At 45.0% G+C, this 16728-nt stretch overlaps 1 protein-coding gene across 4 annotated transcripts in view; it reads left to right on the forward strand.

The window, feature by feature from the left end:
- Positions 1–16728, forward strand: part of ECD (ecdysoneless cell cycle regulator) — a 246754-nt gene that overhangs the window by 101949 nt on the left and 128077 nt on the right. For all 4 annotated transcript variants that reach the window (XM_069240405.1, XM_069240406.1, XM_069240407.1 and 1 more), the window contains one exon: positions 382–507. In XM_069240405.1, coding sequence (XP_069096506.1) covers positions 382–507 — 126 coding nt within the window. The remainder of the gene's footprint in view (positions 1–381; positions 508–16728) is intronic.

Here is a 16728-nt window from a genome sequence, read left to right on the forward strand (position 1 = left end):
ACCATGGAAGTCATTCCCAATAGGAGACCACCACCAGATCAGAGGAAAGAAGAAGCAGGTGTTTGGTTGTAGTTTGGGTCTGTTCAAGAGGCCAACTGTAAGTGTGATGGGTGAGCCACAAGTTGATGTGTTCTGCAGTATACTGATTTACTACAAATGTCATACAAATATTTGAAACACTCAATTCTTGCTGGAACAAAGTATCTGCATTAGGATAGTGTAATAGGTACTTTTTAAACCTTTGTACATATTATTTTCTGAAATAGCAGATTTTAGTTTACATTCAGAAAACGTTATGCATATTTTGCAGCAAAATGTGTATTTTTTAAGTTGGAGGCGTAACTTGCTTCCAATTAATCATTTTACCTTTATCTCTTTCAGGCGCATGGCTTTGAAATGATGTGCTCTAAGTGCACTGGTTCCTCATCGGATCATAGGAGAAGTACATTTGATAATCCACGGTGGAGTGGCTTTCTTAGCAGCTTGAAGAAAAATGATTACTTTAAGGTGAGATGTTCTATTTAAGTTACATTCCTTAGAATCAGGGAACCCATTTCAACATATAAAACCTGCAGGATGTACACAAACAACATTTAAGCGCAGACAGGAAAAATATGTTATGTGCATTTCACTAACAAAAGCCTCTGTGTAGAATTCCGAGTCACAAACTCACTTTAGCCAGATGAAAGCATTTTCTACTGTTAATAATACAGCTTTAAACATTTGGTTGAGTCAAATCAGGTTAGTAGTTGCAGTGTGCATTTTGGGGCTATATTTTCTTGTCATTTATTGTCTTTTTGTTGGTTACATGATATCGATATATATGCTGGTGCAAGGTCACCTGTTTTTGTACAGGTTTTGATCCATAATGTGCCATTTATAGCCTAGAACACTCCATAAATACAAAATATGTTGGATACTTGGTTGATTGAACAAGTGCCTGATACCATGAGTGTTGTGAAGTTCCTAGAAAAGTTCCTAAATGCCATAGTAAGAACATTTTCACCTCCTGACAAGTGAAAATCCATAAAGTAGTATGATGAATTGTGAGGCAATGTGTACTATGGGTGAACTTTAATATTATAAAGATACTACAACGTAATTTGACTGAGGTGATGTGTCCTGTGAGAACTGTATTCTTCTGTTTTAATTAATCCCCTTATTGAAGTATGGGTGAGTACAAATGTGATACACCCATTTTGTGAGCATGCATATTTACAAACGTTCAGTAAAAAAGATACTAAATTAAAGTACTTTGTTGTTGATCAGGCAAGAGGCTCATTGTCCAGTACTAATAATGTCTTAAGCAGCCTATGGGTTGATGAATCGATGTCCGGCATGTTAGTTTCTGAACCTACTGATTTGCTTGCCTCAAAAAGTTATTACTGGTTTTAGAAGAGTGAGTAAGATTTTCTTAATGGCTGTTGTAGAAAAATACATTCATTGTCAGGGTGAGATACACGCAAGTGGAGAAGTCATGTGCGTGTCAGCTGTGTAGTATACCCTACTGTTGGCCCAGATTTGGGGGTTTAAGACCCCAATCCTGAAATATAACTTGCTGATCTGCCCCATATCAATAATACCTGCATCACATGCTCTGACTGTAGATTGAGTGATTGGCACAGTTTGTTGGTACACGCTACTGCATCTCAAATGCACTTTTCACCATGGAGTTTAGAATATCAGCAGCACTGCTCTGAAGGTCACATGCAGCTTGCTCTCAGATAGCAAGGAAAGTGCAGTCCTTTTCACAGGATGTAAGATAGAAGAGATGTAATTGTAAAACAACAAATTCCAGGGTTGCACTTTGCGCTAAGGACCATTAGTTCACTGAGTGCACAACTGTCACAGTTCTGGTCTTTGTCCAGGGATTACATTATCTGGTCTGAATACCCCCAATCTTGAACACATGCAGATGTCTTGCAGCGTTTCCCTTCCTCACAGAGCCCTTCTGACTGCTTAGCAAATAACATTTGGAGTCTCAACCTCCCCTTCTTATAGTCCATTTCCGGACACCAAAATGTGATTTAGGGTCTGAGTCTTTGAGGTTTTATGTTTGGGCTCTACTTCTTTTGAAGTGTACACTTCTCTTGCCCTCTTTTTGTCTGTTACAGCAGGCAAGACTCCAAAGCTGATTGATCCACAACACAATTGATGGGAGTGAGCAGAGTTCACACCTGAATGTCAGTCGCAGTAGTAAATACATCAAAGGATTAATCCCGGTCTCCCTGCCCTACTCTTCATGATTCCCTGATCAACCCCATCTCCTTCCTGGTATGTCTCCAGGCCCCTTCTTTGTGATATATCACTGAATCAAAGAGCAACCTTTTGAAGTGTGACAGGGGATCTCCAGTGTGTGTCCCACGCAGCTCTCAGGAATGCAATACACAAATCTATCTGGGGATTCCTCTCCTCCTTATGTCTTCACCGGGCATACCTGGGCTTCCCAAAATGGAACTCAGCATCCTCCATGTAAAATACCACTGCAGGCACACATGTTCTCTGTACATTGATAGCACACTTATTGTCCAGTATTTTGATCTCCATGCAATGTGCCATTAGACACACCTACGTTCAGCACATACATTCAGTCTGTGCACACTGCTCAGTACTGTAGCCTTTCTGTATTGTACTAGTGTGAGTTATTTGCAAGCACACACTTACCATGCTTGTGCTGTACAACACATCACTCTTCATGTACTGTACTTCACATATTCTACTTCATGTAAGCATACACACCCACCACCTGTTTAATTGGACACACACTGCACAGCAAGTACTACATCTTTCATGTCATGCATTCCTCGCAGGCATACATACACCTAGCATATGTACTAATCCCACATGTCCTATACAATACTGCTGTATCCTTGTACTGTACCTTTCTCAGGCACACACAGGTCCAGCACAGATTCACTACTCCTGTGCTGCGCAGCACTCTACATCTACCTGATGTAAGCCAAGAGTGAGTTAAGCACACAGTGGCTGAACTTTTAAAAATGTGAGTGAGCTGTAGAACTTATTCCAGTGGTGCAGGGTAAAGAGGACCTGTTCACTACTACTGATTACTATACGGTACACTGCCACCAACAAACTTGTGCCGCTTAACCTCTGGTGAAGTTATTAGCTTTCCACCACCAGGAGGGCAGCATTTTGGGTGTCCACCCCAGTTCAACGAGATCACAATCCCTGAGATAGTCCTATGCCATGGTACACATGCATGATTTGTATTTATCTGTGAAAAAAAATCTGTATTCATCTCTTGAGGTCCTAGAAGAAAAGACTGCACAGGTTATACAAAGTGTGGTGTTTCACCACCCTGACAAGTTTTCTGTACTGGAATGGAAGTTTGAGGTGTCCGTTCTTTGATTTGGCTTCATGGCAGGACATAGACGAGCTGGGATTGATTTTAATAAGATTGCTTGTGGATACTGCAAACTCATGAAAGGCAATTCCTAAGACACTCAAGATCAAAATAATGTAACTCCTTTAATCGTCTATATTGTTTCGATCGCATTTCCATCTAGCCTCGAACCGATAGTACTGTCGGAATCTAGATTTTGCCCTTCTGGGCGTGTGCGCCCGACTCGGGCCTGTTGGTGCCTACCGCGTGGAAGCCTGATGGATCGGACTCCATTTCGATTCTGCCCTCAGTGCCACGCAAAGGTTCCCTACACAGACCAACACCTGGTTTGTAATCTGTGTCTTTCTCCCGATCATAAAGAAAGAGTGTGAGGCCTGTCAATCGTTTCGATCCAAGAAAACCCTGCATGATCAGAGACCAGAAGGTTAGGCGTCAAAGTACAGAACATCTTGACGTCATGGAAGAACAGGTGCAGACAGCGGTCTCCATCTGAGACACCGACTCTGAACAAGAATCGGAAGAAGATAGGCCTATCACTGTTGGACAGTGAGTATGTCTGCCCCTATGCCCATATATAAAAAACCATCGAAGGCCTTGGGTACACCACTGCCAGAGGGCCATGGTTCAACCTGAAAAAAGACTATTGTCAACCGACCTTTGGGTTCGGTGCTGAAAAAGGCCACTCCTCCTTTGACATCAGAGTCGAGTAAATCTGTAATGAGTTCTGCCTCGGACTCTAGTAAGCGTCCTCACTCCTCAGAGTTGAAGCCTTTACGCCCTGCTTTGGAGCCGAAAAAACAGACTCCCTTTTCGGGACCGAAAAGCTTCAATCTTCGGAACCCAAAAAATCTTCTTATACAGAAGAGCAAGGACTTCCGAGCCATCTCAAACAAAGTTCGAAATCACTGCAGGAATCTTTTAGACCTTCTGATGAGGACACTGAGATTCAGCCTATCCTGGAGGTTATGGATGAAAGACAATCCAGAATCCACATCCACAAAGAGACTGGCAGAATTGTTACTTTACCTCCTCTGAAAACCAAAAGGAAGCTGGCTTTTCAGGAACAACTAGACACTGCTCAACCACCAGCAAACACTTATAAGCACAGGGAGAAGCCAGTACCTGCCTCTACATCTCCTTCTCATTCACCACAGCTTTCCTTTTCACCTCCACCCACTAGCCCACCACCGTTGCCTTCACCAACGCATTCACAGTACTCACATGGTGATACAGTGTATCCTTGGGATCTATATGGTGTGAGAAAGTAGCCTCTTTCTAGCCTTGTTACCCCCACTTTTGGCCTGTTTGTGAGTGTATGTCAGGGTGTTTTTACTGTCTCACTGGGATCCTGCTAGCCAGGGCCCAGTGCTCATAGTGAAAACCATATGTTTTCAGTATGTTTGTTATGTGTCACTGGGACCCTGCTAGTCAGGACCCCAGTGCTCATAATTTTGTGGCCTATATGTATGTGTTCCCTGTGTGGTGCCTAACTGTCTCACTGAGGCTCTGCTAACCAGAACCTCAGTGGTTATGCTCTCTCATTTCTTTCAAATTGTCACTAACAAGCTAGTGACCAATTTTACCAGTTTACATTGGCTTACTGGAACACCCTTATAATTCCCTAGTATATGGTACTGAGGTACCCAGGGTATTGGGGTTCCAGGAGATCCCTATGGGCTGCAGCATTTCTTTTGCCACCCATAGGGAGCTCTGACAATTCTTACACAGGCCTGCCACTGCAGCCCGAGTGAAATAACGTCCACGTTATTTCACAGCCATTTTACACTGCACTTAAGTAACTTATAAATCACCTATATGTCTAACCTTTACCTGGTAAAGGTTAGGTGCAAAGTTACTTAGTGTGAGGGCACCCTGGCACTAGCCAAGGTGCCCCCACATTGTTCAGGGCCAATTCCCCGGACTTTGTGGGTGCGGGGACACCATTACACGCGTGCACTACATATAGGTCACTACCTATATGTAGCTTCACAATGGTAACTCCGAATATGGCCTTGTAACATGTCTATGATCATGGAATTGCCCCCTCTATACCATCCTGGCATAGTTGGCACAATCCCATGATCCCAGTGGTCTGTAGCACAGACCCTGGTACTGCCAAACTGCCCTTCCTAGGGTTTCACTGCAGCTGCTGCTGCTGCCAACCCCTCAGACAGGCAGCTGCCCTCCTGGGGTCCAGCCAGGCCTGGCCCAGGATGGCAGAACAAAGGACTTCCTCTGAGAGAGGGTGTTACACCCTCTCCCTTTGGAAAATGGTGTGAAGGCAGGGGAGGAGTAGCCTCCCCCAGCCTCTGGAAATGCTTTCTTGGGCACAGATGTGCCCAATTCTGCATAAGCCAGTCTACACCGGTTCAGGGGACCTCTTAGCCCTGCTCTGGCGCGAAACTGGACAAAGGAAAGGGGAGTGACCACTCCCCTGACCTGCACCTCCCCTGGGAGGTGTCCAGAGCTCCTCCAGTGTGCTCCAGACCTCTGCCATCTTGGAAACAGAGGTGCTGCTGGCACACTGGACTGCTCTGAGTGGCCAGTGCCACCAGGTGACGTCAGAGACTCCTTTTGATAAGCTCCTTCAGGTGTTAGTAGCCTATCCTCTCTCCTAAGTAGCCAAACCCTCTTTTCTGGCTATTTAGGGTCTCTGTCTCTGGGGAAACTTTAGATAACGAATGCAAGAGCTCATCCGAGTTCCTCTGCATCGCTCTCTTCACCTTCTGCCAAGGAATCGACTGCTGACCGTGCTGGAAGCCTGCAAACCTGCAACATAGTAGCAAAGACGACTACTGCAACTCTGTAACGCTGATCCTGCCGCCTTCTCGACTGTTTTCCTGGTGGTGCATGCTGTGGGGGTAGTCTGCCTCCTCTCTGCACTAGAACCTCCGAAGAAATCTCCCGTGGGTCGACGGAATCTTCCCCCTGCAACCGCACGCACCAAAAAGCTGCATTACCGGTCCCTTGGGTCTCCTCTCAGCACGACGAGCGAGGTCCCTCGAATCCAGCAACTCTGTCCAAGTGACTCCCACAGTCCAGTGACTCTTCAGTCCAAGTTTGGTGGAGGTAAGTCCTTGCCTCACCTCGCTAGACTGCATTGCTGGGAACCGCGACTTTTGCAGCTACTCCGGCCCCTGTGCACTTCCGGCGGAAATCCTTTGTGCACAGCCAAGCCTGGGTCCACGGCACTCTAACCTGCATTGCACGACTTTCTAAGTTGGTCTCCGGCAACGTGGGACTCCTTTGTGTAACTTCGGGTGAGCACCGTTTCACGCATCCTCGTAGTGCCTGTTTCTGGCACTTCTCCAGGTGGTACCTGCTGCTAAGAGGGCTCCTTGTCTTGCTCGACGTCCCTTCTACCTCCTGGTCCAATTTGCGACCTCCTGGGCCACAGCAGCGTCCAAAAACGCTAACCGCACGATTTGCAGCTAGCAAGGCTTGTTGGCGTTCTTTCGGCGGGAAAACACTTCTGCACGACTCTCCACGGCCAGAGGGATCCATCCATCAAAGGGGAAGTCTCTAGCCCTTTTCGTTCCTGCAGAAACCTCAGCTTCTTCTGTCCAGTAGAAGCTTCTTTGCATCCACAGCTGGCATTTCCTGGGCATATGCCCATCTCCGACTTGCTTGTGACTTTTGGACTTGGTCCCCTTGTTCCACAGGTACCCTAGATTGGAAATCCATCGTTGTTGCATTGTTGGTTTGTGTCTTTCCTGCATTATTCCTCTAACACGACTTCTTTATCCTTAGTGGAACTTTAGTGCACTTTGCACTCACTTTTCAGGGTCTTGGGGAGGGTTATTTTTCTAACTCTCACTATTTTCTAATAGTCCCAGCGCCCCTCTAAAAGGTCACATAGGTTTGTGGTCCATTCGTGGTTCGCATTCCACTTTTGGAGTATATGGTTTGTGTTGCCCCTATCCCTGTGTCCCCATTGCATCCTATTGTAACTATACATTGTTTGCACTGTTTTCCAAGACTATACTGCATATTTTTGCTATTGTGTATATATATCTTGTGTATATTTCCTATCCTCTCACTGAGGGTACACTCTAAGATACTTTGCCATATTGTCATAAAAATAAAGTACCTTTATTTTTAGTATAACTGTGTATTGTGTTTTCTTATGATATTGTGCAAGTGACACTTGTTGTACTGTGGTAGCTTCACACGTCTCCTAGTTCAGCCTAAGCTGCTCTGCTAAGCTACCATTATCTATCAGCCTAAGCTGCTAGACACCCTATACACTAATAAGGGATAACTGGGCCTGGTGCAAGGTGCAAGTACCCCTTGGTACTCACTACAAGCCAGTCCAGCCTCCTACATATGGCTCAGATCCTATTCCGGATAATGACCCAGATTTATACCCCTCCAAGCCTTCTCCACCAGAGGACACTACTGCATACACGCAGGTTGTTTTCAGGGCCGCTGCTTACCATGGGGTGCTTATGCACACTGAACCCTTAAATAGGATTTCCTGTTCAACACACTATCCTCCACCCACTCTAGATATCAGTGCCTTCCTATGTTACTGGAATGGTCAAACATGCAGACCAAATTTTTAGTGAGACAGTCAAAGCTAGAGTATTTACTCTGTGTATTGACAAAAAATACAGACCTGCTCCTACAGACCCGGATTACATCACACACTGAGTTCCTCCAGATTCAGTGGTAGTGAGTGCGGCTAGAAAGAGGGCTAATAGCCAATCCTTGGGGGATGCTCCACCCCCTGATAAGGAGAGTAGGAAATTTGATGCTGCTGGCAAGAGGCCAGTAAATGGTGAATTGCAAATTTGCAAACACTTCTAGCCAGATACGATAGAGCCCACTGGGATGAGATGCAAGAATTCCTACAGCACCTCCCAAAGGAACATCAAAAAAGGGCACAGCAGATTGTAGAAGAGGGCCAGGCCATAAGCAGTAATCAGATAAGGTCTGCCCTTGATGCTGCGGAACAGCAGCCAAAAGTGTCAATACAGCCATTACTATAAGAAGGCATGCATGGCTACGTTCTAAACCAGAAATTCAACAGGCAGTACTTAACATGCCTTTTGACAAAAAACATTTGTTTGGTCCTGAGGTCGATACGACCATAGAAAAACAGAAGAAGGACTCAGACACTGCCAAAGCAATGAGGGCATTATACACCACACCATATAGAGGCTCCTTTCGCAGGCAGCAATTTAGGGGAGGATTCAAACCACAATCCTCTGAAGCCTCAACATCCCAGGCACAGCAGTGACAGCAGCAGCAACCATGTCAGAGAGGGGGATATAGAGGGTCTTCCGGAGGGCAATATTTTAGAAACAGAGGCAAGTTCCAAACCTCTAGGCAAGCCACTACACCATCCAAACAGTGACTTATTTACCATTCCACAACCCCACACATCTCCTGTGGGGAGACGACTACAGCAATTCCACTCTCATTGGCAAAACATCACCACAGACCATTGGGTCTTGTCAGTTATCCACAATGGTTACTGCCTAGAATTGATTTGTACCCCTCCAAACGTTCCCCCATGTTACCACAGATTGTTCCTAGAACTCGACGTTCTATTACAACAAGAGGTACAATCACTACTACTAAAATAAGCAATAGAATTGGTCCCACATTCTCAACAAGGAACAGGAGTATACTCACTATACTTCCTTATCCCCCAAAAAGATGGCACTCTTAGGCCTATCCTGGATCTCAGATCTCTGAATCTATACATCTTGTCAGAACACTTTCACATGGTAACTCTGCAGGACATAATTCCACTACTACAAAAATAAGATCACATGACTACCTTAGACCTCAAAGATGCGTATTTCCATATACCCATCCATCCTGCTCACACATACACTGGGGTTCACTCTCAGGTACCAGAAATCTCACCTTCAACCAGCACAAGTACAACCTTACCTAGGTGCTATTTTAAATGCACAAAAAACCCTAGTATATCCAAATACACAAAGGATACAGGCTTTCCAAAAGTCATACCACAAATATAGCCAAATCAACAATACACTGTAAAATGTATCATGAGAATTTTAGGAATTATGGAATCTTGCATAGCAATAGTACTGCATGCAAGACTCAATATGAGGCCTTTACAACAATGCCTCTAACAACAATGGTCTCAGGCGCAGGGTCAATTATAAGATCTAGTGTTGGTGGACCGCCAAATGCACATGTCCCTTCAGTGGTGGAATCTCATCAATTTAATAAAGGGGCGGTCATTTCAAGACCCTGTGCCTCACACCACAATAACAGATGCATCAATGATAGGTTGGGGAGCTCATCTCAACAACCTTACCATTAAAGGGGAATGGGATTCCAAACAAAGAAATTTCCACATAAATCATTTAGAATTATTAGCTGTGTTCCTTGCCCTAAAATCATTTAAACCCCTTCTCAAACACAAGAATGTTCTGATAAAAACAGACCATATGACAACCATGTATTACCTGAAGAAACAAGGCAGGACACATTCATCTCAACTGTCCCTTTTAGCCCAGACAATATGGAAATGGGCAATTCACAATCACATTCATCTATTGGCAGAATACATTCCAGGAATACGCAATCAGCTAGCGGATCTCCTAAGCAGACACACAAATGGGAGATTCACTTTCAGGTACTTCAAAAGTACTTTCAAAAGTGGGGAACACCAGAAATAGACTTATTTGCAACAAGCGAAAACGCAAAATGCCAAAACTTGCCATCTAGACACCCAGATCCCATATCCAAGGGCAATGCTCTATGGATCAGTTGGTCAGGGATATTTGCGTACGCTTTCCCCCCCTCTCCCACTCCTTCCCTTTCTGGTCAACAAACTACGTCCGACATCTCTCACCATGATACTCATAGCCCCAACGTGGGCACAACAACATTGGTACACCACACTTCTAGACCTGTCAGTAATACCTCACTCCAAACTTCCAAACAGACCGGATTTCTTAACACAAAACAAAGGTCAAATCAGGCATCCAAACTCCAGTGCTCTCAACTTAGCGATTTGGCTCTTGAAGTCATAGAGTTTGGATAGAATGCATGGAAGTACTCAAGCAGGCACATAAGCCTACCACTAGACAATGTTATGCTAACAAATGGAAAATATGTGTTTACTACTATCAATCTAAAAATACTGATCCACTTACAGCACCAATCCAAGATATTGTATGCTATCTACTTCATTTGCAGAAAGCAAATCTAGCTTTCTCATCCACTAAAATCCATCTTACTGCAATATCCGCATACTTGCAGACTATTCAGCACACCTCTCTATTCAGAGTTCCAGTAATAAAAGCCTTCATGGAAAGATTAAAACGTATTATTCCACCTAGAACACCTCCTACTTGGAATCTAACTATCGTACTCACCAGACTTATGGGCCCACCTTTTGAACCCATGCATTATTGTGAGATTCAATTTTTAACATGGAAGGTCGACTTCCTAGTAGCTATTAATTCATTGTGAAGAGTTAGTGAAATACAAGCATTCACTCTTGAGGAACCTTTTTTCCAAGTGCACAAACATGAAGTGGTACTTATAACAAATCCCAAATTTCTGCCAAAAGTGTTATCACCTTTTCACATACCACCAAACAGTGGAATTGCCAGTCTTCTTTCAACAGCCAGACTCAGTTGCACAAAGAGCCCTTCATTCTCTCGACCTCAAAAGAGCGCTAATGTACTATATAGATAGAACTAAAGAATTTAGGAAAACAAAACAACTTTTCGTTGCTTTTCAACAACCACATAAAGGCAATCCTGTATCTAAACAATGTTTAGCAAGATGGATTGTTAAATGCATACAAACATGTTACACTAAGGCAAAAAGACAACTTTTGATCACACCTAGAGCACATTCCCCTAGAAAGAAAGGTGTGTCTATGGCATTCTTAGGAAACCTACCAATGGCAGGCATATGTAAAGCTGCCACATGGTCTACTCCTCATACATTTACAAAACATTGTATAGATGTATTTTCAAAGCAACAGGCCAATGTTGGCCAAGCTGTCTTAAGAACATTATTTCAAACATCTTCAATTCCTACAGGCTAGCCATTGCAATGTTTGGGGAGAGTAACTGCTTTGTAGTCTTTGCATAGCTTGTGTATCTGCAGCTACACATGCCGTCGCACGGAAAATTTCACTTACCTAGTGTACATCTGTTTGTGGCATGTAGTGCTGCAGATTCACATGCACTCTCCCTCCTCCCCGGAAGTCTGTAGTCATTGCAGTTTTATTATTTGTACATGTATAGATACATTTACATTTGCATGGACATCTATTTTTTTACTTACTAATTTTACAGAACGTTTATATTCTTACACTTTATCACTCCTTCCTACACCCTTTTGCGGGGAAAAAAAGCTAACAATGGAGTCGATGCCCGTGCGCAATATGACCGAGAGGAGGAGTCACTCGATCCCGTGACTCCGAAAAGACTTCTTCAAGGAAAAAAAACTTGTAACAGTCCGAGCCCAAAACCAGATGGCGGAATAATGCATAGCATGTAAATCTGCAGCACTACATGCCACGAACAGATGTACACTAGGTAAGTGACATTTTCCATATTGAACGTGGCGGTGTGGTCTAGGAGGCCACCATGCCGAATGTGTAGCTTACCGGGCGAAACTCCCTTAAATCCTTTTTACCCCCGATAAATCTACTTTCCCCAGCACTCCTCAAATGAGGGAGTGGAGCTGGGGCATTGTATAAGCAATGAGGCCTCCATATTTACTTTACTCCAAGGACTGGACTAACCGACTGAGCGGTGTGGAGCCGGCCGAGCAGAAATTGAAGAGGGTTGTGCTTGGGACAGTTGAGCCACCTCTTCTTCTTCCCAGCACCTTGGATGATATTGCACAGCCTACCTAGAAAGCAGCTCCATGTGTCCTCCCTTTCTGCGGCACTGGGAGCTGACCTGCTTGGGGTCCCTTGATGGGAGACTGCTTCAGAGCTGGGGATCCACCTGCTGGAGGACCCCAACACGGAGGGTGTGTGACCCGCATTTCATTTGTTGCTGGAGGAGGATAACTTTCCCCTTGTGTGAGGGATTTGCATTTGGGTGGCAGGCAACCACAGAGAAAAACGTGAGAAGGGTTGCCTGCTACACCCCTTCCCAAGTGAAATTACTGACTACCTCTACAGCTCAGGGCCCCTGAGGTCTCTTTTTGTTTTTTTTGTGCAGATGATAACCAATGGTGAGCCCAAATGACAAGGAGTTGGCCCTTCCCAGCAGCCCCGGATTGCACGTGCTGCTGCCTGTTGAAAGTTGTGGTTGGCAAGTGGTCCTCAAACCCCCTCACGCAACTCCTGACTGTCTCTCCAGACCATCTTCCCATGTCTTGGACACCTCACCAATGGGTCTGCATAGGACTGCCAGGTTGGGCTACCCACCGTCAGGGACCTAAGACCAGGCCACCCCATCAGAACACCCACCCACTGAACCTGTCAAGTTGGACGCCATTCTAGAAGCCATGGTTTCCTCAAACTTCCCTCAAAGCAGAAATGGGTGCTGCTGCAGTGGTTGTCTGTATACTCCACAATGACCACAGAAAACTCGCTCAACGGGTGAAGCAACCTGAAAAAAACCCTATCTGACCTACAGCACCTGGAATCCGACTTAAAAAAAGCATTTTCTGAGGTTCATTGATGTCAGAGCCGAGGAGTGCTCAAGATGAAGCAACATTCAAATAGTAGGCCTTTCAGAAGATCTCCAGACAAGGAGTTCATGGCCGCATCTGATCTCACTTCCTTTTCTCGCTTGAAAGAGTGCATTTAGTCCCAGCCTGCTGTCCGCCACAGGCGGTTAAATTCTTACATTAGAAAGATCTTGCCACTATTTTGAAAGCCTTGAGACAAGCTGGTTGCCTAAAAATAGATGACCATCAGATCCTATTTTTTAAGATTATGCCTTGGTGGTGCAGCACCACATAGCATCTTTCCTGGGGGTGAGATGAAATCTGTGGGAATTTAACTTGAAATATGCTCTACTTTTCCTTGCCAAGCTCAGTCACCCTTGATCAGAACTCCTATTTCTTTACTATACCTGAGTAGCTTTGGGACTGATTCGAGAGATAAGTAGGGTTCTCCAAAGCCAACTCCATCTCCCCCCTATAATGAACAGATGAACCTCACCCATAGCGACCATTATTTGCCGGGTTGAAAGGGACCCCCACCAGTGCCACCCCCAAATGATGAGGCCCAGGCTAGCCAACAACCAGCACTATTAGTTGTGGCTACTTTTGCAGTCACGAAAGTGTGGCCGCGACTACATCCTCCGTTTCGGAGCGTGGCATCTCCATCTTGTTTGAGCTCAGTGACACTGTCCCTCCCTTCAGGAGTGCATGACAAACCATTGGTGTGCTTTTATGAGGGGCCACAGACTCTCTTTAAGGACCAGATGAATGTGTAGCTGTGCAATCTGACATGCATACACTATACCTACAGATTTGCTACTCCTGAAGCCAAATTTTAACCCATTATCATTCCTGGGGTCTGCAGTATTATTACTCTGATTGGGGAGATCTCCCCATCCTTCTTAGCTCCCCCTCCCTTCCTGTGCTCACTGACACCATATGGGGCACATACTTTCTTAACATATGTTAAGACTGGTAGCATGTTGCATCCCGGCCTTAGTGTTGCTCTGTTTTTTTTTTTTTCCGTTTTTTTTGTCTTTGTTATTGTTTGTGACCTAATACTAGGCTGGCTCACCATATTTGTAACTGCAGTTCATAAACACCTGACTGTGATACTCCTTGATAATCAAACCCTGGGACACTGTGTTTTATAACTTTCCTATAGTCACATCATTATCTAAGTGCTATGTATTCTGTTATTACTTGAAATATTAAAGGAATGCATACTCCATCCAAACACTATAAAACGTACTCCTATCTCAAATGATCAGAGCTTACAATTGTTTTAATCCAGGAATCGAATATAACGCAGGTGGAGACACTCTGACAGCAGGGTACATGGAGTGGACAAGTATTTGCCACCAGTTACTCTGCCTATGCCAGAGGGGCATTCACCAGGATTAAAACTAGGGTACTGTTTACAGTTCATTCACAACTCCTTGATGTAGCTGGCAAGTATGCTCTCCTTCAGGGCCTCCTTGATGTCTGTCCCTTCGTCATTGGCAGTATCTATGCTCCTAATACCAACCGATCTGTTTTCCTCAAGCAGCTTTCCAGATAAATGCCATCCTGGGCAGATATCCCATGGATACTATGGGGTAAGGGGTGGAGTTTAACAGTGTCCTGCATATTGACTTAGACCCCATTTCCTGATACTCTGCACCACAACCTCCAATGCTCAGGTATTCGCAGACTGGCTTATTTATTTGTTGCTTAGAGATGTATGACACCATTATAATCCACAACTCCAGCTCTGCTAGTCTCATTATGTCCTCCCCTGATTATCTGGCCAGAGGCCTGTCCATCTATAATCCACTACTTTTTTACATACAGTGGGGAGAAGTTTATCACCCATGCCGACTACCCTTGAAGACTCTGTGTTCCAAGAGACTTCGGAGGACAACGTTGCATCGTATTTCATTCAGAATGAAGATATGTCTTCTCCCTCTGAAGTTGGAGGCCTTTCAGGTGTTTACCCGTACGCTCAGAATACAAGCCATTGTTGGTGCTCGCAAGGTGATATGTACATGAGGGCTGATAAAAATGCATGCATAGAAACAGAGAGGAGGTTGGTGGAAGACACAACACTGCAGGACTCCCCCAGCCCCTTTTAAGAAGAGGCAGCGACTTTTCTTGAGCGCCTGCAGAGTATGGATTATTTGACCCATGTTTCCCGCTCTAGCTCCAAAGGGGATGGGGTATGCTGACTCTTAGTTTGGTGTGTCAATAGAGGAAACAGATCACAACCCATCACCACCATTCGAAGCCCAAATGAGGATTTGGTCCACTCTGAAGGTGATACTCTGCAGTCCTTCTTTGAACATGGCCCCCAACAGAACACCAGTAGCCTAGAACGTAGTGTGTTTGTGTCTTACTTGACCCTGCCCAACCTTCCTACAATTTTGAGGGATGAAATTGAGTCCCTCATTACAAGCCACGGCATTTAAAAAAAGGTATAACTGACTTGGCCCTTTAAAAGACCCATTGTGTGAACTGGCTTCCCGCGGAATTTTACAAAGCATATGCTCTGCTATTGGCTATTAATCTGGCCTAGATATAGAAGACTGTTATATCCTCATGGAGTCTTTTTCATCTCTCTGAGAGACTCTGCTGGTGTTGACACTGAAACCTGGCAAAGATCTCCAAGTTTTCATCTCCTAGTGCAATATATCCATACTCAACACGGACTACAAGATTCGGAGTAGGATACTTGCAGACCATTTTTTTCAGGCACTTTCCCAATTTATTCATGTGGACCCAAAGTGTGGAATTCCCAGCTTCAGCACCTATGACAACGCATACCGATTTTATTTAATTCTTATGAAGGTGTTCCTGGAGCGTTGGCCCAATGCTGCCTTTGTCGTTTTAGACTTTAAAAAAAAGAAGCCTTCAACAGTCTCCAGAGGCATTACCTTTTTTGAGTAGTAACCAATTACTGCTTTGGGCCCCGGATGATTCAGCTAGTGAAGCTGCGGGGAATCTACTTATGTTATTTAGGCATTTAAATATACCATAGTGACTGTAATCTCCTGGAGAGTTACCTCTCCCAGGCCATTCAGGCCTCTTCGAGCACACATGAGCTTTTCTAATGGGCTGTTCTTGTCGGTTACAGGCAAGGACAGCCCCTTATCTGCAGCTGGTACTTACATTTTGGGAGAATTACATTTTTCTGGATGAACTGTTCTGGTGCTCAGGGTGTTGTTGGGTGGCTTGGAATAATCTTTGACTACCAGTTGTTTAGGGGGAGTAAGAGGTTCCAACTTTTACAGTTTTTACTTAGGGGCACTGTAAGGAAATGCCTCCTTGGCATGGTTACCCCCTCACTTTTTGCCTTTTGCTGATGCCAAGTCGAGTGAAAGTGTGTCCTGTGACCCTGCTAACCAGGCCCCAGCACCAGTGTTGTTGCCCTAAACTGTACCTTTGCTTTGACAGTTGACTCAGCCCTGGCACTCAGATAAGTCCCTTGTAACTGGTACCCCTGGTACCAGGGGTCCTGACGCCAGGGAAGGTCTCTAAGGGCTGCAGCCTGTCTTATGCCACCCTGGGGACCCCTCACTCAGCACATGCACACTGCCTCACAGCTTGTGTGTGCTGGTGGGGAGAAAATGACTAAGTCGACATGGCATTCCCCTCAGAGTGCCATGCCAACCTCACACTGCCTGTGGCATAGGTAAGTCACCCCTCTAGCAGGCCTTACAGCCCTAAGGCAAGGAGCACTATACCACAGGTGAGGA

The sequence above is a fragment of the Pleurodeles waltl genome, chromosome 6, assembly GCF_031143425.1.
Source record: "Pleurodeles waltl isolate 20211129_DDA chromosome 6, aPleWal1.hap1.20221129, whole genome shotgun sequence".
Classification (NCBI taxonomy): Eukaryota; Metazoa; Chordata; class Amphibia; order Caudata; family Salamandridae; genus Pleurodeles; species Pleurodeles waltl.